Genomic DNA, 23481 nt, shown 5'->3' on the forward strand with positions numbered 1-23481 from the left:
TTAAGATTATGAGAGGAAGCTAGCTAGAAATATAAAATGAATAGCAAGAGTTTCTACAGGTATTTAAAAAGGAAAATATATAGTAAATGAGTGTGGGTCCTCTAGAGAGTGTCAATGGGGAGCCAATAGTAAATAATGATTAAAATGTGGATGAAATACACAAATAGTTTTCCTCTGTCTTCACCATGTAGAATACAAAATATATTCCAGTAATAGCTGTGAATCAAAGGGTAAAAGGGAGAGAGGAACTTGGTGAAAATACAATCAGACCCTGTACTGAGCATACTGACAAGAGTTGCGAGCCGACAAGTCTCCAGGTCCTGATGGACCTCATCCTAGAGTCATAAAAGAGATGGCTAATGAGGTAGTCGATTATCTGTTGTTGTTAATTTTCCAAAGTTCACGCGATTCTAGAAAGGTTCCATCAGACTGAAAAGTAGAAAATATAAATATAATCACAAAGTGAGGGAGGCAGAAAACAAGAAACTACAGGTTAGTTAGCTTGACAACTGTCATGGTGAAGGCATTAGAATCAATCATTGAGGTCGTCATAGCTGGACACTTAGACAAACTCACGGTAACTGAGAAGAGTCAGCATGATTTTATGAAAGGGGAATCAGGGAGGTGGAGGAGCAGATAAGGAAACAGATCCTGGAGAGTTGCAATAATAGCAGAGTTGTTGTGATGGGAGACTTTAATTTCCCAAACATAGATTGGAATATCCCTCGGGTAAGGGGATTGGATGGGGAGGAGTTCGTTAGGTGTGTTCAGGAGGGTTTCCTGACACAGCATGTGGACAAGCCTACAAGAGGAGAGGCTGTACTTGATCTGATACTGACCAATGAGCCTGGACAGGTGTCAGATCTCTCAGTGGGAGAGCATCTTGGGGATAGCGATCATAACTCTATCTCCTTTATGCTTGCATTGGAAAAAGAGAGGATCAGGCAAGCTAGGAAAGCGTTTATATGGAGTAAGGGGAAATATGAAGACATAAGGCAGCAAATTAGAGGAGTAAATTGGAAGGAGGTATTCTCGGGGAAATGTACTGAAGAGAGGTGGCAGTTTTTCAAGGAATATCTGTCTAGGATTCTACAGGACAATGTTCCGAGCAGAAAGGGAGGAGTTGGTAGGTTAAAGGAACCGTGGTGCACGAAAGCTGTGCGGGACCTAGTCGAGAAGAAAAGGAAAGCGTACAAAAGGTTCAGAGAGCTTGGCGAAGATAGGGATCTAGATGAGTATACGGCTTGTAGGAAGGGACTAAAGAAGGAAATTAGGAGAGCCAGAAGGGGTCACGAGAAGGCCTTGGCAAGTAGAATTAGGGAAAACCCTAAGGCGTTCTATAAATATGTGAAGAGTAAAAGGATGAGACGTGAAGGAATAGGGCCTATAAAAGGTGAAGGCGGGAAAATCTGTACGGAACCAATAGAAATGGCAGAGGTGCTCAATGAGTATTTTGCCTTGGTTTTCACAGAGGAGAAGGACATGGGTGGATGTGGGCTTGCGGTGGACTGAAAAGATTGAGTATGTGGACTTTAACAAAGAGGTTGTGCTGGAATCTTTGAATGGCATCAAGATAGATAAGTCGCCGGGTCCGGATGGGATGTACCCCAGGTTACTGTGGGAGACGAAGGAGGAGATTGCAGAGCCTCTGGCGATGATCTTTGCGTCGTCGATGGAGACGGGAGAGGTGCCGGAGGATTGCGGATGTGGTTCCTATTTTCAAGAAGGGGAATAGGGATAGCCCAGGAAATTACCGACCGGTGAGTCTAACCTCAGTGGTTGGTAAGCTGATGGAGAAGATCCTGAGGGACAAGATTTATGAGCATTTAGAGAGGTTTAGTATGCTCAAGAATACTCAGCATGGCTTTGTCAAGGGCAGATCGTGCCTTACGAGCCTGGTGGAGTTCTTCGAAAATGTGACTAAACACACTGGCGAAGGGAAAGTGGTAGATGTGGTTTATATGGATTTTAGCAAGGCGTTCAATAAGGTCCCCCATGCAAGGTTTCTCGAAAAAGTGAGAGGGCATGGGATCCAAGGGGCTGCTGCCCTGTGGATTCAGAACTGGCTTGCCCAAAGGAGGCAGAGAGTGTGTATAGATGGGTCTTTTTATAATTGGAAGTCGGTCACCAGTGGTGTGCCCCAGGGATCTGTTCTGGGACCCTTGCTGTTTGTCATTTTCATAAATGACCTGGATGAGGAAGTGGAGGGATGGGTTGGTAAGTTTGCCGACGACATGAAGGTTGGTGGGGCTGTGGATAGTCTGGAGGGATGTCAGAAGTTACAGAGGGACATAGATAGGATAAAAAACTGGGCGGAGAAGTGGCAGATGGACTTCAACCCAGATAAATGCGTAGTGGTCCATTTTGGCAGGTCAAATGGGATGAAGGAGTACAATATAAAGGGAAAGACCCTTAGTACAGTAGAGGATCAGAAGGACCTTGGGGTCCGGGTCCTTAGGACTCTAAAATCGGCCCCGTGGAGGAGGTGGTTAAGAAGGCGTATGGTGTGCTGGCCTTTATCAATCGAGGGATTGAGTTTAGGAGTCCGGGGATAATGATGCAGCTATACAAGACCCTCGTCAGACCCCACTTGGAGTACTGTGCTCAGTTCTGGTCGCCTCATTACAGGAAGGATGTGGAAAAGATTGAAAGGGTGCAGAGGAGATTTACAAGGATGTTGCCTGGATTGAGTGGCATGCCTTATGAGGATAGGCTGAGGGAGCTCGGTCTTTTCTCCTTGGAGAGACGAAGGATGAGAGGAGACCTAATAGAGATATTTAAGATGTTGAGAGGCATAGATCGGATGGACTCTCAGAGGCTTTTTCCCAGGGTGGAAATGGCTGCTACGAGAGGACACAGGTTTAAGGTGCTGGGGGGTAGGTACAGGGGAAATGTTAGGGGGAAGTTTTTCACACAGAGGGTGGTGGGCGAGTGGAATCGGCTGCCGTCAGTGGTGGTGGAGGCAAACTCAATAGGGTCTTTTAAGAGACTCCTGGATGAGTACATGGGACTTAATAGGATGGAGGGTTATAGGTAGGCCTAAAAGGTAGGGATATGTTCGGCACAACTTGTGGGGCCGAAGGGCCTGTTTTGTGCTGTAGTTTTCTATGTTTCTATGTTTAACCTATTGGAATTCTCTGAAGGAATAACATGTGCTATGCATAGATTATATATGGGTTTCCAGAAAACATGACACATCAGAAATTGTTGCAAAAAATAAAAGCTCATGGTGTAGGGGGTAACATATTAGCCTGCATTGAAGACTGGCTGGCTGGCAGGCAGGATGTGACAAGTGAACTCCCCTGCAGGGTTTGTGTTGAGGCTTCAACTTCTTACAATTTATATCAATGGCATAGATGAGGGGAGTGAAGGCAGGGCAGCTGGACTTGCAAATGACACAAAGATAGGTAGGAGAGTATATTGTGAAGAGGACTAAAGGAGGTTGCAGACAATATTACTAGACAATATTACTAGATTGACACCTGGAATGAGGAAAGACAAGACAGACAGGGCTTGTTTCCACCAGAGTTTAGAACAGTGAGTGGTGATTCAACTGAAGTATAAAAGATCGTGCGAGTGAGCCCAGAACAAGGAGGCACTCTTAAAATTAAGAGTCGACCTTTTAGCACAGAGATAAGAAGGATTTTTTTCTCTCAGAATGCCTCCACCACCACTGACGGCAGCCGATTCCACTCGCCCACCACCCTCTGTGTGAAAAACTTCCCAACATTTCCCCTGTACCTACCCCCCAGCACCTTAAACATGTGTCCTCTCATAGCAGCCATTTCCACCCTGGGAAAAAGCCTCTGAGAGTCCACCCGATCTATGCCTCTCAACATCTTATACACCTCTATTAGGTCTCCTCTCATCCTACGTCTCTCCAAGGAGAAAAGACCGAGCTCCCTCAGCCTATCCTCATAAGGCATGACTTGAACACCACCTTTTGAGGTTGAGTTTTAAGGTTAGTAACAATTAACGTGGGACCGGGGAAATAATACTGCCCTGATGGTGTAGAGTGTCACATGATGGTAGACCGTGTGCAGAGTGTCTGACAGAAGTCAGCATGAAGATAAGAGAGATAGGGCTATACTTTAGAGAAATGTATAAAGTTGTAGCTGTTTGTTCATAATAAGCAGTTAATGCGCAACCACACAAGCCTCCAGACCTCTTAGTGAAATACTAAACAACCTTACAACAAACTGGTTCAGGCTTCTTCTAACCAAGCATTTGATGATACCTTGTTTAAACAGACTGCAGAGTTAACTGTCTGAAACCACTGTTTTCTATTCAACATCATGCACTCCTTAGCATATGTAACAACCACCCACAGTCACAGTAAATTGCTTCCTGAAAATCCTGTAGGAGGCCCACTGCATCTCCTGTCAATGCAAGGCAGAGATTCACAACACTAAATCATGTTGTGCAGATAAGCTGCTTACCCAATTTAAATGATTGACGGAGTACTGACAAAACAATAAACAACCCAATTCCATAACTAAACAACCAGAAATAGGTCACAAGGGGATTCATTCACTCTCTGCAAGAATTAGTCTTTCTGTGGCAGTTCTCCGAATACCACCTTCAGCTTTTCTTTCTTGCTTCGGAATGCATCAAAAAGGCTTCAGTTTTCCTCATCAAACATTTTCTGGTGTCAAAGAAGATCTTTCAGGAAGTTTAATTGGGACAGAGTCCGAAATGTCTCAAGAATAAGACACAATGCTAACATGCTTTTGCCCTGCCCACCATAACATCTAATATATAGACAGAATTGTTAATCAACTTCTGTTACAAGGATGAACAGAGATGAAGTACGGTCAGTTATTTCCCTGAAGTCATCTTCCAACATCCATGAGTTCCCGAGAACAGTACCTTCATTGATTCTTGAGTTTTCTTTCCATTGCTTTACAACAGAAATACATTTCAATATTATTCACCAACCAGAACAATGTTTAATGACATCATTCTGAAACTTGTCTTCAATCAGTTTGCACATACAGAATTTTTGAAATTTACTTCCTGGAAGGAGATCATTTGGCCCACCATGTAGTTTTTGGCCCACCATGTAATTTTTCTATGTTTCTTGTAGTTTTTCTATGTTTCTATTTATAGGTAGGCCTAAAAAGGTAGGGATATGTTCGGCACAACTTGTGGGGCCGAAGGGCCTGTTTTGTGCTGTAGTTTTTCTATGTTTCTATGTCGGCACCAACCAACAAGGCGCTATCAAACCTAATCTCATTAGAATGTGGAACGTACCCCACGGCTCCATTTTGGGAGTTTCCTACTTCACGTAAATTACCTGGATTCAGAAGCTCAAAACGAGGAAATAAAAGCTAATTGAATGGCACTGAAATTGTTTAGCATGAAACTCAGAAAACTAAACGAGTCTTAAACTCAACACTGATTATGTCTTTAAATGCAGAGCAGCAACCAAGAAAGCCAATACAATGTTGAATTGCACAGCCAAGAGCAGCAGAAGACATGCTGGAGAAAGCATGTCAGACCACACTTGGAATGCTGCATACAAGTCTAGTTTCCAAGATATCAGGGAGATGTTCAAACACGAAACGCAGTACAAACGAAAGTCTCATGGTCGATTCATAGTGACAAAGCTGACTTTTCAGCCTGTGAAGGAGGGAGGTATCATCAAGATGACCTTAAGAGATACTGAAGCGAATAGAAAAGTTAACTGAAGATGGATGAAGGGAAAAAGGATTGAAATACAATTTAATTTCGGACTTCTCAGGGAATTTCACTTCACACAATAGCTCACATGGAACGGACATTCTGCCTGAATTGGCAAGTGAAATCCCAAGAATCATTTAAAATATCTGGCAGGCTCATCAATAAAAAAGGACAGCCTTCATGAGAATAGGATCACAAAGGGGGAGAAGATAAATGCTACATGTGACAATAGAGGGATGGCAGAAATAGTAAAATAATTATCTTGCTTTGTGAATGTAACGGATGTTGGTTGATGACATGAGTAATGAGATAAGCACATTTAAAAATTTTAAAATGTAGTGAGCAAACTGAACAAGCTCAAGGAGCACAAAACCCCAGGTCCAGATGGATTGCATCATTCTTCGATTCTTCAAAAATACAAGCAGAAGATAGAAGAGGCATTACTACTTCTATTTGATCATTCCTAAGAAACAAGTGCAGAGCCAGCAGATTGGTTAATAGCTAACATAATTCCTGCATTTCATAAGGGAAACTGAATAGTTTATCAGTGGTTGGAGTAGTAATGGAATTCTTGCTGAAAGAGAGAAGAACATCTAAAAATTAACAAAATAATGAGGTCAGCATGAATTTCAAAAGAGAAAATCTTGCTTGATTATCCCTTTTGAATCTTTTGAAGAGGTAACAGAGGGAACCAACAACAGTAATGCAGTAGATGTGATTTATCTGGATTTTCGCTAATGTGTTGCATAATGTGTTGCAAGTTACAAGTAAAGTCAGAGAATGCAGAGTCAGGGAATAAGTAACAGAATAGACTGCCAGCTGCCTTCAAGACAGAAAGCAGAAAGTGGGAATAAAGAGTAGTTATTCAGAGTCACAGACGTTGGATGATAGTGTTCCGCAAGGATGAGTGCTTGGATCACGAATGTTCACAATTTACAAGAAACACCATTTCTAAATTTGCAGATGATACCAAACTGGGTTAGAGTAGACGGGGTTCAGTCAATATCGAGGAGACTGCAACAAATCAGACATTAGTAAAGTTGCAAAATAGGCAAATAATTGGCAAATGAAGTACAACACCGATAAAAGCGAGGGAGTACATTTAGTTTGGAAGAATTGGGAAGTATTACTGCTTTAAAGTTGCAGGTCCACGTAGGTAGAAGAACAATGGGATCTCAGAGTACAATTAAGGCAGAGGTGGATAAATTATTGGTAAGCAAGAGGGTGAGAGGTTTAGGGGATAGGTGGGATGCAGGTTTGATATTACTATCAAAGCAGCCATGATCTTTATTAAATGGCAGAGCAGGATCGAGGGGCTGAAAGGCCCACTCGTGCTCCCTGATCATATGTTCGTAATACATCAATCGCTAATAGTTGCTCCAGTAGTTGGCACAGCCATGATCAAGCAAACTATGCACAAAACTGAGCATAAACACTGACATGGACTGGTCAGGTCAAATAGTTTAATTCTGAGTCGTACACACTACATAATTTACAATTGGTGTGAAGGACAGGGTCAGATATTCCTGGAAGGATGAAATTAGGAGGTTTGAATAGTTTCCCTCCTATGGAGCTACTTGGGATTGGGCTTTCCAGCATTCACTTCTTCAAAAAAGCCAAGGAGAAGAGTCAGATTGACTCTGCCATTGCTGAAACTATTTAGCTTGCCAATTAAGAGCTCATATTCATACAAAGAATCATCTTTATTTCCAATAATTAATTTCTATTGTTTAAGTTACTGACAGAAATTTTGTTGTTACCTGGATTTGCTTGCTACTTTTTCAGAAAAGTTGCTCTGCTAACTAGTTCACTAGTTCTGATATTCATCATTAAGGAATAGGTGAATATAACTAAAACCTCCTTTGTATCCATCATGATAAATGTCCTCACTTCTTCGATTTATGCCAAGTCTCAATTCTACTTTTCTTTGGCAACATAATTGTTTTGAGACTATCTCTGAAAATTATGTTAAGTCGTTATGCTTAATTTTATATCGCCCCTGATTGATGACCACAAGTTTACTTTCCAATGAATACTTTCTGAAGTACATTCGTAATAGGTTATCTATTTTAATTGATCTTCAGTTTCAATTCTGAGCAGTGATAAAGGAGTTCAATTGTTCTTCAAAAATTGCTTCTTGCTATCAGGCCAAATGAATCTCTTATTCTGATATTTGGCTTCAAAACAGTGCTTATTTCTAATGCTCTCACGACTCCCTAACACATTTTAGCCTCTGTTATTCCCAGGGATCTCCCTCACCTTTCTCCCTACAGACTTAGTTGAGTTTGGTGTTTTGGGAAAAAAACTTATTTCACTTGTTGTTGTAAAATCCATTTAAGGTCACATCTGATTGGTTTGCACTCACTGGACTGCTTTCTAAGACATGCGATTTGCCCTTAACTCAGTTTCTCTGAAGTACGACATCATAGTAAGATCTTGCCTCATTTCCTTTAAATTGTCCCTTTTAAAGTTCTGTATCGAGTTATCTCAGTTCAAGCAACTGATTACCTCAGTTCAAGCAAAATATAAACATGCTGTGTTTGTTTTCACCAAGCAGCAGGGAATTGCATTCCCTGTGCCATTTGCCTTACGGGCCATTAATTCCTCTGCATTGCATGCAACACTAACTTATCACGACTCTTTCCCTTTTCAATTTGGTTTGTCACAGGTTAAAAAAAGCTTTCTAAACCCTTCATTGTTGAACTCATTAAGGATAATCATTCTGGTGACCTATTGGATCATAATTTCCAATTTTCCTCAAGCTCAACCATTTTGAGCATTGACATGTTTTTGTTTTGTTGGCCTCAGTCCATCTTCCAATTCTTTTCTGAATTGACCCTTCTCCTATTGCCATCATTAATTGCTTTTTCTGCTTATCCCTTTGACTCTCCTCTTCCAGCACACATCTTTAAATAATTAGCTTTACTACGCTCTTTGCAATAATATGGATGTCAATATGGCTTGGGTGAATTCCATCCCACCTGAACAGCTTCACCATCTCAAGTTCTGAAGTTCGTTAATGCTCATCTTTGTGTTTAAATCCCTTCATGGTCTTGCCTGCTCCTATCTTTGTAACCTCTTATACGACAACTCTGCTAGGACTCTGTTACTTGACTCCAGTCATTTGTGCACCCCCACCCACTTTCTTCATCCTCCCTACTGGTGACTGTGCCATCAGGTCCCACATTATGAAATTCCTCCCAAAATCATCCTGCCTTCGCAACTTTTCTCTTCAGTTTAGATGCTCCATAAAACTCATTCACGGAGTTCAGTTTCCATTTGTTTCTGATTACATTGCTGTAAAACAGCTTGCATTTTCTACGTGACAGTTACGTAAATTTGTATTTTTATTTGTTCATGGGGTTTGGTCATGGCTCGCAAGACTAGCATTAAGTTTTTATTTATTAGTGTCACAAGTAGACATACATTAACACTGCAATGAAGTTACTGTGAAAATCCCCTAGTCGCTACATTCCGCCGCCTGTTCGGGTACACAGAGGGAGAATTTAGCATGGCCAATGAACCTAACCAGCATTATGGCCCATCCCTAATTACCCTTCAGTGCAAATTGTTTATATTGTTTTTACACCATCCCTCCAAACAAACACTACTATTTCCAATTTACCACCACCAATGGTGAGACAAAAGTACTTGGGGCTTCACAAGAGGCAAAATTGAAAGAGAGAAGAGTACTTGAAGAGTTATAGGGATGGAGGAAGTACTACAATGCCTACTGAAGCTTTCACATTCCATGCCAGAATTATGATCGAGCTATAATGCTACTTTCAAAGTGCTACAGTGTACATTACAAAAGGGGCAGGAGACAGAGATGCTGGTAAATCCCGACATCCCAACCCCTAATAACCCAATTAGTACCAAAAGATTTGGTCCCACTCTTTGAAAATTCATCATGCTTTTTCTCATGTCATAGAATTCCTATTGTCATAGAATCCCTACAGTGCAGAAAGAGGCCAGTCGGCCCATCGAGTCTGCACCGACAACAATCCTACCCAGGCCCTATCCCCATAACCCCAATCATCATAGAATCATAGAAATCCTACAGTACAGAAAGAGGCCATTCGGCCCATCGAGTCTGCACCGACCACAATCCCACCCAGGCCCTACCCCCATATCCCTACATATTTTAGCCACTAATCCCCTAAATCTACGCATCCCAGGACACGAAGGGGCAATTTTAGCATGGCCAATCAACCTAACCTGCACATCTTTGGACTGTGGGAGGAAACCGGAGCACCCGGAGGAAACCCACGCAGACACGGGGAGAACACAGACAGTGACCCAAGCCGGGAATCGAACCCAGGTCCCTGGAGCTGTGAAGCAGCAGTGCTGACCACTGTGCTACCATGCCGCCCACATATTTACCCGCTAATTTCTCTAACCTACACATCCTGGGACACTAAGGAGCACCCGGAGGAAACCGACGCAGACACGGGGAGAACGTGCAAACTCCACACAGACAGTGACCCAAGCCGGGAATCAAATCTGGGTCCCTGGCGCTGTGAGGCAACAGTGCTAACCACTGTGCCACCATGCCGCCCAACACATAATTTGATAGTCGATTGACCTCCAATACTTCATTTAAGCGTGAATCATGCCAGACTGCTGATATCTATGATATAAAGGACATTATGGCTGAATGCTGCCTTTACCTGGCATGCAATCAAACAGGATAATTTTAAGATGATCTACTCATGTAGAAACTGGCAGGCTGGGATGTCATGTTCATTTTTCACCTCCATCTGATTTTATTCTCCATAAAGAGTAATTTTGGACTGAGGGTAAGACTGCTGTTCCACCTGACCGAGTCTTTTGCCCAGAGAGTTAGGTTAAAATTCCTCCACAAACACACTTCTAGAGAAGGTCAGTGAATGGTGTTCAATAGCAGATTCCACATTTTATACTTCTGTTAATCCTGAAACCAATCTTAAGTGCCCTTACCACCTATCTTACCACCTATGGAACTTGCCACTGCAAGACCAGATACTGCATTTGTGATCTTCCTGCTCTCTTCTACTCACTGGTTCAAGCAGCAGGGGAATGTAAGACTGTTTTTGTGACGCAGGAGCATTAATTATTGAGACATTTAAGCTGTTTGGTGCTTTTATCATCAGCAAATTATGTGTGAAGAACTGAAGATCAATTCCTTCTCTGACCTTATCTTGCCCCATTTTGCTTTTGGTGCTGTCAGAAGGAGGCAGCACAAAACAAGCAATATGAATGGTAAGAATATGACAATTGAAGAGAATTATTATTGTGATTATTTGAATAGAAACAATGTTCAGGGGTATGTGGAAAAAGGAAGCAGAATGGCACTAAGTCATAATGCTTATTTGGAGAGCTGGTGCAGAGATAATGGACCTAATGGCCACCTTCTGAGCCACAACAATTGTGTGATGCACCCAAAAGAGCATGTACTGTCATAGTGATGATAATGAACTAGCAAATCAAAGATCTAAACTAATAATCTAGAGAACATCAGATCAAATTCAGCCATACGTTTTTGAAAATTTGGATTCAATATTTTTTACATGTGGAAAAATGATATTGATCCTCCGGCCATCGGATTGTTTAAAAAATCCAACCAGTTCACTAATATCATCTCCATGCAGACGCTACGACAACGAATGAATGGACACCACTCAACAATCACCCGTTGGGGAACACTTCAGCAGTCACGGGCATTCAGCCTCTGATCTTCGGGTAAACGGTCTCCAAGGCGGCCTTCACGACACACGACAACGCAGAATCGTTGAGCAGAAACTGTTAGCCAAGTCCCGCACACATGAGGACGGCCTCAACCAGGATCTTGGGTTCATGTCACACTATCTGTAACCCCCACGACTTGCCTGAGCTTGCAAAATCTTACTAACTGTCCTGGCTGGAGACAGTACACATCTCTTTAACCTGTGCTTAACCCTCTCTCCACTCACATTGTCTGTACCTTTAAGACTTGATTACCTATAAAGACTCGCATTCCAACCATTATCTTGTAAATTGACTTTGTGTCTTTATATGCCCTGTTTGTGAACAAAAGTCCTCACTCACCTGAAGGAGGAGCTTGAGGCTCTGAAAGCTAGTGCTGCCAAATAAACCTGTTGGACTTTAACCTAGTGTTGTGAGACTTCTTACTGTGCTTACCCCAGTCCAACGTCGGCATCTCCACATCTTTGCCCAGCAAGCCAGTCAGTTATATCAAAATCAAGGAAATTAGTGATGAGCAGTTAGTGCCAACCTTGTTAGCAATGCATCGAGCTCAAATTGAAAATCTTTTCAAAATTTGCTCACTTTATGTTCAAATCTTTATACTTCAATCCAGAATCCAAAGTTCTACAAGTTGCGCGAGTCATTGATTCTCAAGCAAACAATTTATGGGCATTTTCTCTCATTTTTCCGCCCACTGGGTGACCACTTACAAGTCTGGATCCGTAACAGCAGCTCTCTTCAAGATCTTGGAAAGCTAAATTACGTCATCCCAAAGTCTCATTTTCCACCCAAAAAAACAAAGCCATTGTCTTCAACCTTGGCTCTGAACATAATCTCTGGATACCTGGGATCATGTCTGTAGCTTGCTGCCGTGGCCTATTAAGTTGCGAAGCTAACACAAACTTGCATATTTGAAAATGTACGGTGAAAAGACAAGATTCCCCACCTATTACGGGAATGGCAATCTTGTGTTGTGCTGACAAAGTTATGGATCTTAATTTCAAACACATTCAGCCCTTTTTTATTAAAAATAGCAGGCATCATATCCAAATCATCAAAATTGATTCTGTCTCGATAGCTTGTACTGAGCCAGAGGTCCAAATGAAAACCTGACAGGCCTCAAGTCACAGCCAGAATTTGAATTTGAATTGTTTAACACACAAACATCATTCATTGATAGCATTTTTAAAAAAGTGACTTCAATTGGATGATTTCAAAGAAACATTGTGAACAGATTTCAAAATAGCCTCAAATAGGTGACTTACAACTGTGTTCAACATCATTTCTTTCATATCTGAAAATTGGATGTATTCTTTTCTGATGAAAGAAGAGTTTGGGGAGATGAAAGTCAAGTTATCCCACTTTATTTCTGTTGGGCACCAAATGGTCTTTGTTCTGACCAAGTGATAAGGGCTCATGGAGTTGGGCACAATGATTGCTTAATGGATATAACCAAGTGTGGGCATAAACAGCATTTTTCAAGATGGTAGGCAGTAAATAATGGAGTGCCACAAGAATACGTGCTGCGACCTCAGCTATATCTACATTAATGACGTGAAGACAGAGAGTAATGTATCTCAGTTTACTTATGATATCAAGCTGGATGGAAAGGAAAGCTGTAGGGAGGCCACAAGGGAGGACACAAAGAATATAGACAGGTTAGGTTGGTATGCAACAAGATGGCAGGTGGAGTATAACATCAGGAAGTTAGAAATTATTCACTCCGGTTTTAAGTAACACATACACGCGCACACTAACACTCACTTAAGTGTCCTTTGATTGTCCTTGAGGCGTAGATTTAGCCTTGTGTCTGATTTAGGTTAGCTGGTTTCTTGGATGGAGAAGATGTTGCAATTATTATGAGACCTCAATTCACTGGTAGAGCTGGATGACACACCTATTCCAAAAGTAAAAGGAGGGAGGGAGAGCAGCCCTCAGCTTGTTTCTTCTGCTGAAAACTTCCTCGACACCACTGTGTGTTGCTTGCGAAATCTGTCTAGTGGCTGCAGCTTTGCCTTGAAATACTCCACCCCATGTGCACTTCTAAGAGATTTTGGGTGTGTTTGCCTATGGCAACCATTTTATCAACATCCAGTACTTGGCATTCTTATTTCTCTTCCTTGGACAGTTAAGGGTTTTGATGGGTGTCTGGAATCCAGAAAAGGTCTCTTTATTCACACTCCTGAGGGTTATTTTTGGCTTCTCACCTTCAACTCGGAATGCGGTCTTGCATTTCAAAATAGTTTGCTCTGTCTCAGTTCAAGTCGCAAAATTTTCAGTCAGTTGAAAGTTGAGAAATCATACATTCAATATTAAAGGAGCATTGCCTCTTAACATTTTTGGCATTGAGTTATAAAGATAATCTCTTACCGCACAGGGATTTAAAGTTCATCTGTGGATTGAGTAGGGTAGCGAAATAGTATATAGCCTGATTTACCCTCAGTGAGCAACCAAGAGGAATAATGGAATGAGTGAGAAGGATGCAAAGTTCTTACCAGAGTTTGAAAATAATTACTTAAAATTCTGGCTGATGAATGAATTGGTGTCAGTTTACCAGCCAAGTGGTGGTGATAACGGTGAGTGATAATGACCCAGAACTTGATGCCTACAAGGGTGAAGGTAGCGGATCAATGATTACAAAAGGAAACTGAATGGGCATTTGATGGAAATAAATCTACAGGGAATGAAGTGGGAGAATGGGATTGATTGAATTGCTCTACATAGGGCCAGCACCTACTTGATGGGCCAAATAGTCTCCTTTGTGCCATAATTACTCCATGACTAGTTGGAGCTGGGTACTGTTCGTGAAGATATGCAAGTTGACCACAATGCTTACTCAGGGATACCCACATTGAGGGTAGTACATGGAAAAGCCATCCATGGAGATGTACTAGCATTACCAAGACAGACAGTAGTAAAAAACCAAATTTGAGCAGTACCATACAGACCAATGGTGGGCCTCGAGGGATATCACACCATGGTTTGTCCCCAAAGATATCATTGCCAACTTCCACCAATACTGTCAAGGTGCTGTGAACTCATCCAGATTGAAGAGATTCCATCATGTGTATGAACACAGAGCTACAAGATAATCAGTCATTTGTAGATGGTAAATGAGGTTAAATGAGGCAACAGTTTGGACAGAACCCAAACATTGGTGAGCACTATAGCCATGCAAGATGGTTCCTTGGTTGCATACAACAGGAATGGAGAACAAAATTTATATCCCAACGATAGCATCAGAGTACAAATTCAGGGCTTACAATGGATCAAATTTTTTGGTCATCAATTGCGTAACTGGGGACACCTTTTTATTCATGATCAAGAATCATCAAGTCAGACCAAAGGTGGAGGTCAATCCTTGAAGAATAACAGGCTCCAAAAAAAGACAATTACTAACTTTCCATTGATCGGATTTCATTCAAATTTGGAGCAAGAAGAAATTCAGCTCAGCAAATCTCTGCTGACTCTTGACAAAAGCAAAATTCAACCCTTTGACCAACTCTCCATTTAGCCATTTATCATGCCCTGCTTAAAGCATTTACCAAATTTCCCCTTTAAAAAATCTGCTGGTCCATGCCTTCACCTATAGTGAAGCTTGCTATTGCTGTAATAACACCTCCTTCTCCTATACTCACTGAGAATTTTAAGTTAATGACTCATCATTCGCTTCTCAGCCACAGAAAAGAGTCATGCCTTCTTAGCAGCACAAAGAGTTATGGGGCAAAAGAGATCAAGGTCCACTGAGTTTGTCTTCTACCATCCTCATATGACAATAGATGAAAACATTGAAGTGATTCATTCAACCACAATTATCCATAATTTTCAAAACCATCCTTAAATCTCCTCTTAGCTCCAGTGGAAAAAGCCCCAGTTTCTCAATATTGTCTTCCAACAATAATTTCCCATTGCTGCATTTTGATGAATCAACTCAGTGCAGACTCTCAGACCTGGGACAGTCAAGAATGAGGAACCAAACAGCAAACATGACTCTAGCCTTAACAACAGTCTTTCTACTTTTAATTCATTTTTTATAGAATCTCTACAGTGCAGAAGGTGGTCATTCTGCCCATCGAGCCTGCACCAACTCTCCGACAAAACATCTTACCCAGGCCCATCTCCTACCCTATCCCCATAACTCCACACATATAATCTCCCTAACCTACCCATTTCTGGACACTCGGGGGCATTTTGGAACGGCCAATCCACCTAATCTGCACATCTTTGGACAATGGGAGAAAACCGGAGCATAGTCTGGACTGGAATCATATGCAGAGCCGACTAGGGTTTCTTCACATACAACAATCAACCAACCTGTTGGACTTGAACAACAATTGTCTTTTCCCCCACTGTGATATCAGACCAGAAAGTAGTGAAGCTATTGCATATTAAATTCAAGAAATGCTGCTTCACAATTTGAATATATGACCACCAACAAATAATGAAACCCCATGGAGGTCACAACAAAACTATGGATGAACAAAGGTCATGTAGCCCATCTGATTTATCCATCCACAGAGATTCTTTCTCATGTGGTTTATTAGTCCAAGATACAACGGTACACAATAGAGTGAAAAAGAAGCCCTGCAGCTATGTTCCTCAGGATTTCTCCCAATGGTGACCTAACGTTGGAGAAAAATTGTCAGGAACTTCAGATAGACCTGTAAACGGGCTGTCCACCAAAAATTATGATTGATAAAGAGAAATCACCAAGGAATTGGTACAGGACGAGAACAATTGGGCCAATATGGTTTTCTTGACCGCTGCTAATGCAATCACATTGAGCTGTTTCCCACCTTCTCTTTTATGTCACTCTGCTTCAAACACTTGTCCAAATATTCTCTAAAATTGGAGAGGAAGGATAGAGAAAAGGATAGCAAATTTAACCATCTATATGCATTGAAACATCTATAACTCAACAAAGCCCATAAGCAGCAACTCAACAGAGAATTCCAGTCTCAAATCAATAACTTACTTCTCAATGTCTGTGTACTTCCTTGTAATATACTGGGCTACATCAGTCTTCTCACCTGGAGGTTTCTGCAAAGAAATGGAAGTAGCTACATTAAAAAAACTATTTGCAAAGTGGAAGTGACGTTGTGTAAGTAATGAGACACCCAACTGAAAATTATTCAAGCAGTAGGTCAGAATTTGGAATTTCATACAACAAGACACACAAGCCACATAACCTATGAGTCAGATGCCACTCATCCAACCACTTTATTCAGTTTAAAGATTTCAGTTATGGGCGTGGTGAAAGGGAAAGAAATCAAAAATCTTTAAGCTTAAATCTCTAACACATCAACAGAATTACTCACTAACCAAAATAATAACACTGAAACTTTGATCGTTAACCATGTGTTCTGAGTTCAGATCGTGCCACAATGAGTAGTGGTAAATAGACACAGGACGGAATGTATGGAGTTGCTCTAATAGCATACTCTATTAAATGCATGTTGCAGTCTGGAACTATAGATAGTGAGGGTAGAGGTTACAACTTTCTTCCTGTTATGGGCAGGACTAATTTCACATCTCACCACCCAGCCTAAACAGAAAGGTGTTTTGATTTTGATTTCCCTTTATAAGCAGTGGCATTATTTCCCAACCCCTCAGTTTTGGTGTGATTCTACTAATAATCCCACAGCAAACTAAAGATAGGGTGAACTCAGAGGGTTAGTTTATTTGCATACACATAAACACACGAAGAGGGTAGCAATATAGTCTACTTTTAAGTTACACCCACACAGAGCAGACTGCACATGGCAAATGACAAACAGAAATGGGTCCTCTGGCAGAAGAAATACGAAGTTGGCTTCCAGCTAAAAGTGGTAACATTTGCTAACTCGTTCTTCCACCAGCCTTTCACTAACACTGAATTTCCTTGCTGCTTGTTTAAAGCTGATCCCACTTCATGGTGCCATTAGATACACTTCTTTACACCTCTTTGGGAAGGGAAGTTTTTGAAGACAGAATGATTATGTCACAGAACTTCATCATGGTAACACAATTTGAAAACAGTTCAGGACTTCAACAAAAAGATTAAAAATAATTCAGAGAGTTGAACATAAAGAGCCTGATTTCATGATAATATTGACATTAATTGGTATCCGTCAATGACAAAGGTTTCATTTAACATTGATTACTTTGGCTCAATGCATAGACATGAGTGACTAGGCATGGTGTAATCACCAGAAGTAGCTTTCCCATTAGGTAATCTTTTGATATTCACAAAACAGACTCAATAAAGTCTGGACCACAGTTGAAATCTTGGCACTAAACTGTTCTTTCAATTTGGAAATAAAAGTATCTCGCTCATGATTTTTGGAAACCTTAGAAATGTATTTGAAACATGCACAAACAAAAAGGTAACAGACATCACACTTAGAAGGTTCCCAAAAACATATTTTTAAATAAATAAATTACCTCTGGTTGATAAGCAGCAACAAGGTCCAATGAAAACAATGTCACTTTAGAAAATAAAAGCATGTGTGACTGCACAGAGAGGAATATGGTGAGTTTATACAGACTTCTTTCAGTCCTGTCTTTTATCTCCAGTCTCGGGCTATGTTAACTGGAAAAAAAACTCATTCTTTTTTGGAACAGCTTCACGCAAAGTTTTCTCCATGGACAGATTTATTTTTTTTCTTTCATGCATTGTGACTTTTAAGTTTTGTTCTTCTTACCACAGAAACACCTCATCACACAGCGTGCACATTCATCACACCCAATGAAGTGATATGTTGAATGAATGTATTTTGTAAAGTGGTTCTATTCTTCAATTTATATTCGGATTCAGTTTCCCTATCCATTAAATTGCGCAATGTGCACATCATGTGCCCTCTTTAGCTCAAACAGTGGGTTCAAATCCAATTCAAGAGACTCAAGCACAAGGTCTGGGTTGCTACTCCAGTGCAGCACTCAGGATGTACTAGGCTGTCCGAGCTGATATTTTTCAGATGAGATATTAAATTGAAGCCCCATCCGTCCCCTCAGGTGAACATAAAGAGATCTTGAGCCTACTGCAGAGAATAGCAAGGGTACTCTTCCACATCATCCTGGGCAATATTTATCCCCAGCTAATACAACTAAAAACAGGTTATCAAATTGACGTTTATGAGATTTTGCCATATGCAAATTGGCCACTGGTTCTATAACAGTGACAAAACATTACTGGCTTAGGGATATTCTATGATTGTGAAAGGCACTCTATAAATGCAAGTTATTTATTTTTTTAATGATTCATCACCAGTAAACAAGAGGTGCAGTTCCCATCAAGTAAATCACATTCTGATTGTGCATTATCTTCCTTTTCCAGATGAATTATCCCATCATAGTACTGCCTCAAAAAAATCCCATATACCTGAATCCAGCCAGGATGAGCAAACACCTTGCTTGTCATGCTTTTTAGATAAGCTGACAAGAAGAAATAATATTTAGAGACATTAAAGGAAGCTCAATCGATGGTTAGCCTTAGAGTTAAAAAATGCACTTTTCTAACCCATAGACCTGCAGGTACAAGATCATGGCAGTTAGATTTGTTATATTCTCAGATCTGTAACCCAGCCATCATTATAAAACAAATATATTTGTCCTACACAAGTCTACAGCATAATGGTACATAAAACATGTAGAAATGACTTCGAAATTTAAGAGAAACAGATAATGTTAAACAAAATAATTGGATGGGCACTGAAAATCAGTTGACAATGTTGTCTTGGAGAAAATTGCTGACCCTGCCCAGTTTTTAAATAGTTTGGCCTCTCTGAGTTATGCGGCTAAGACAAGAAAAAAACCATATCAAGTTGCACTTTCATATTCTTCAATGCCTTCGATCTGATAAAACATCACAAGGCTCTTGACAACAACTAACAAAATTTGGTACAACACAAATCATGCAAGGAGATAATAGACAAGATGACTAATTATTTGGCCAAAGAACTAGATTTTAAGGAGCATTTTCACAGTAACTGAATTGCAGTATTAATGTTAGCCTACTTGTGACACTAACAAACAAACTTTAAAAGGAGGAAAGAGAATTAGGGAGGGAATTCCAGAGCTCAGGGCTTGGGTAGCAATGGAGCAATTCAAATCAGAAAAGCTGAAGAAGTCAGAATTGGTGGAACACAGATGTCTCAAGGTAAGGCTGGGAGTGGTCACTAAGATAGAGAAGTTAGAGGCCCTGGAAGGAATTGAAAACATTTACAATTTTGAAAATTGAGGCATTGCTTAACTGGAAGTCAATGTAAGTCAAAGAGCAGAAAGGGGATGAGTAAGCAGCTCTTGGTAAAAGTTAGGACACGGGCAGCAGTATTTTGAACGATCTCCAAATTTGCAGACGGTAGAACTAGAGAGACTGGCCACGAGTCCATTAGACAAGCCATGTCTGGAGATATCAAAGATAATCATTAGGGTTTCAGCAGCAGATAAGCAGAGGCAAGGACAAAATCAGATGATGTTACAGTGGTGGAGATAGCTGGGCTTAGTGATCGTGTGGATATGCAGTCAGAATTAATTAGTAATAAGTGATTAATCATCTAGTCTTATTAAAGGCACTATAAAAATGCAACTTGATGTGGTTTCTTCTCGTCTCAGCCACAGAGCTGAGAGAGAGGCCAAATCTGGCATCAAGCAAGAGGGATGATGTCAGTGATGAAGGAATAGAGTTCATGATGGTTACAAAGAGAATGGGTGTTGCCTTCACAGTACTTAAATGCATTAAATTTCAGCTCATCCAGCACTAGATGTCAGAAACAGTTTGACAGTTTAGAGACAGTGGAGCGATCAAGAGGTAGTGGTGGAAATTGACAGTTTACATTTGGAAACTGCTGCTGCAGCAATTAAGAAATAGGAGGCAGACACCAGAAGTAATGGTAATGGGAGCAGGAAGAGAAGCTATTGCACGTGATTCCCTGGCTCCATCTTGAAAACTGGAAATGAAACTGGGCATGTGTAGTTCTAGCCAGCTGGAGAACTGTGGCGAAGCTCTCGAGCAGAAACTCATGGCCAACCACGTCAGAGACTGATGAAGTCAAGGGTTGATGAAAGCAGATTTGAAAAGAGAGGATAGTACCTGAAGAGGGAGAACTGTTGAGGAGGGGGAAAAAAACTAGAAAATGCTGAAAATACTCCGCAGGACAAGGCACCACCTCTGGAGAGAAACAGAGCTAATGCTTTGGGCTGATGAAAGGTCAAAACTCACCGCAGTTCTCCCAAATGAAGATGAAGTGCTGCCGCCACTGGGAAAACCAGAGTGTTTCATGCTGGCGCTGGCAGCACCTGACAGGTGGAATTCAGCCATCTTTACAATGTAAATATATGCAAAACATAAAACGTGCTGGCCAATCCGGCTTGATGCCCTGATCACAGAGTGCAGTGCTCAGCCACCCCATCTGCCCACGGAAATAGCAAGCCCCCCCCACCCCACCTTCACAGGGAGTACCTCCACCCTTCCCAACAGAGGGGCAATCTCCCCCGTATCATGTAGGCATGAAGGTGACTTGAGCCTCCCCCTTCCCATCACCTGCCAAAGTCAGAAGCTTTTTAAAACACAGGGGAGAAAAATTGAATGTAAACAAAGATTTTCAAAGCACTTGCACCTTCTAGGAAGACTCAGAGACTGGAAAAAAAAATGCAGTGTTAAAAGAATGGGGCTTAGTAAGCAGCTGTGGTGAAAGCAGGAAAAGCATACTGGGAAGCCGGAGAATCTAGCCTCAAACCCAATAGTAAGGGCCTGAATTCTCCAGCCATTCATGACCTGCCGCCACTGCCAGCGAGAACAGAGAATTTGGCACTCAGCCAAATCTCCATTCACTGCAGCGGGATAGAAGAATCCTGACTGCGGATGAGGTCAGAAAATCCAGCCCAAGATGTTAATTTGATTTTAAGTGTGTTCATAAGGCTCCCGTCTGCTCTGGGAATGTGGACAGGAAACGAGGGGTGAAAGGAGAAAAATGAGAGGAAGCCAAGGCAACTGTCATACATGTGCATTTCACAATGAGTCACCATGAGTGATGGGGCACACTCATATGCTGTTGCATCGGAAATATTGTTCAATGCATTATGCCCATGTAATTATGGTATTACAGATTTTAACTGTTGTAAATTATGTTCAAAAAGCCATTTATAAAATGGAACTATGGACAGGCAACTTGACACCTTCCTGTGTCTGGTCAAACCTTGTCAGATTTTTATAAGATGAAGAGTTATTAAGACTCCTCCAAGGATGCCCATGGGATCTTCTAAAAGGTGCAAGAGCTCTTTGGCTTTGAAGGAAACAGGAAGCAGGAACAGCTTCAAAGGACCTCAATGTATTTAACCTCCTTGGTTTATTAGAAACAATGACTTACTAAAAAATTAACATAGTTTTTTTTGTGTTTTGAAACTGTAGAAAAGAGGTTGTGAGAAGCCATTTTGTGTGGTAGTGTGACAGATAATAGCAGCACACAGCTCTCAGCTGAAGCAGTGATGAACCACATGAGAGAGCTGGGGTTTCCTGCCATCAGGAGTTACAGAGTGAGGCATCTGGAAAAATCATTATTGGTCTGCTGGAAAGAAACCAGGCGGTCTTCAAATGTTGGTACTTGCTGTTTCCAGTAAGGAAAGGAGCACTTACAAAGGAAATTTCCAATTGTTTCAACCTTGCAACTCAACACAGCTATTAAACCCAACCTCAACTCTGAAAGAGAGTCATATTTGACTAAAAACATAACATTATTTTTCTCTCTCTACAGATGCGACCAGACCTGCTGAGCTTTTCCAGCATTTTCTTTTCTTACTTCAGATTTCCAGTATCCACAGTATTTGGCTTTTGTTTTACTCAACTTTCAACCCCTTCAACTCAGACAGAAGGAATTAAAGCTATGGGCCTGCTTAATACCTCTCAGAGACTGATGTGGAATTTTATTTTTAGGTACGTTTTTCTTTATTTGCATTTTAATCTTTGTATCTGTATATTAGTTAATAACTTTATCACTTGTACTTAAGTTACTTTCAGCAATAAACTAAACTTAATCATGTTTAACAATAAAACTTGACTACTGGGTTGTTTTTAAACTAAATTAAGAGGGAACTAAATATATACACACACAAATGCACGCAAGTTATTTGCTCACAGATCACTTCTACATGGTTGTGACAATTGTCTCTCTAAGACTCTTTTCCGTACCAGTACAAAAAAAGCACACGAGCTTCATAATGTGCTTCTAATGCTTAATAAAAGTTGCAACCAAATGCAATATTGCAAGTAATTTATCAGGCTGTGCTCACATCTTTAAGGCAAACTGTCTTCAACTGAAGGAGGCAATGCTGGTTGGATAATTCAGCAGAATGCCTGCTAATAGGGTAGTTGCTTTTCAACCGGATTGTGGTTGCAAGTGCCAAAAGGCAGATTTCCTTAATCTAGCAAGGTTCCATTACGTCCACAACTGGTTGGCCAGGTGAAAGGCATTGCTGGATAGCAAAAAAAACAGTATACAGAGCAATGGGCAAACAATATAGTAAACTCCAGCACTTGGAGTGCAAAGCAATGAGCAATCAACACAACTGCAGCAGCACTATACACAACTAACGCCCATCGTATCAACACAAAAGGACTTTTATTTTCTCCCTTTCATGCTGAGTAATGATTTTTTTTTAGGTCCAGCTATACTCTGGACTGTAGACCACTGCTGTACAAAAGAAATGTCATGTTTGCTGCTGTTGGTGCGTTAGAATGATTTACCAGTGAAGGTGATTCAATAGGTATGACAGCACAGCAGTTAGAACATTCAGTGCTTAATTTCCAAGCTTGGCTCACAGGAGAAACAAACTGTGGCTCTAACCACAAAACCATGCACTCATCAGAAAGGACTTTGATCTGTGGCATTGGCTGCAAACAGGTGTTCTCTATTTTCTTAAGGTCTGTTATATTAAACAATTTCTGCTTGTGGGCAAACCATTTCCAAGTGTTTCAATTCCAGCAATGTTATTTGCTTGCTGAGATGGAATGAAAGAAACAGAACTGCAAAACAGGCACGGGATTGCAGAATGAGCTAACTTGTTCAGAGCCAAAATTAAATAGCATTTTTTAAAAATTAG

At 41.0% G+C, this 23481-nt stretch overlaps 1 protein-coding gene across 1 annotated transcript in view; it reads right to left on the reverse strand.

Moving 5' to 3' along the window:
* atf6 (activating transcription factor 6) overlaps positions 1-23481 on the reverse strand; it is a 349485-nt gene that overhangs the window by 179827 nt on the left and 146177 nt on the right. The window contains exon 13 of the mRNA XM_078218025.1: positions 16382-16446. Coding sequence (XP_078074151.1) covers positions 16382-16446 — 65 coding nt within the window. The remainder of the gene's footprint in view (positions 1-16381; positions 16447-23481) is intronic.

The sequence above is a fragment of the Mustelus asterias genome, chromosome 8, assembly GCF_964213995.1.
Source record: "Mustelus asterias chromosome 8, sMusAst1.hap1.1, whole genome shotgun sequence".
In the NCBI taxonomy this organism is placed as follows: domain Eukaryota; kingdom Metazoa; phylum Chordata; class Chondrichthyes; order Carcharhiniformes; family Triakidae; genus Mustelus; species Mustelus asterias.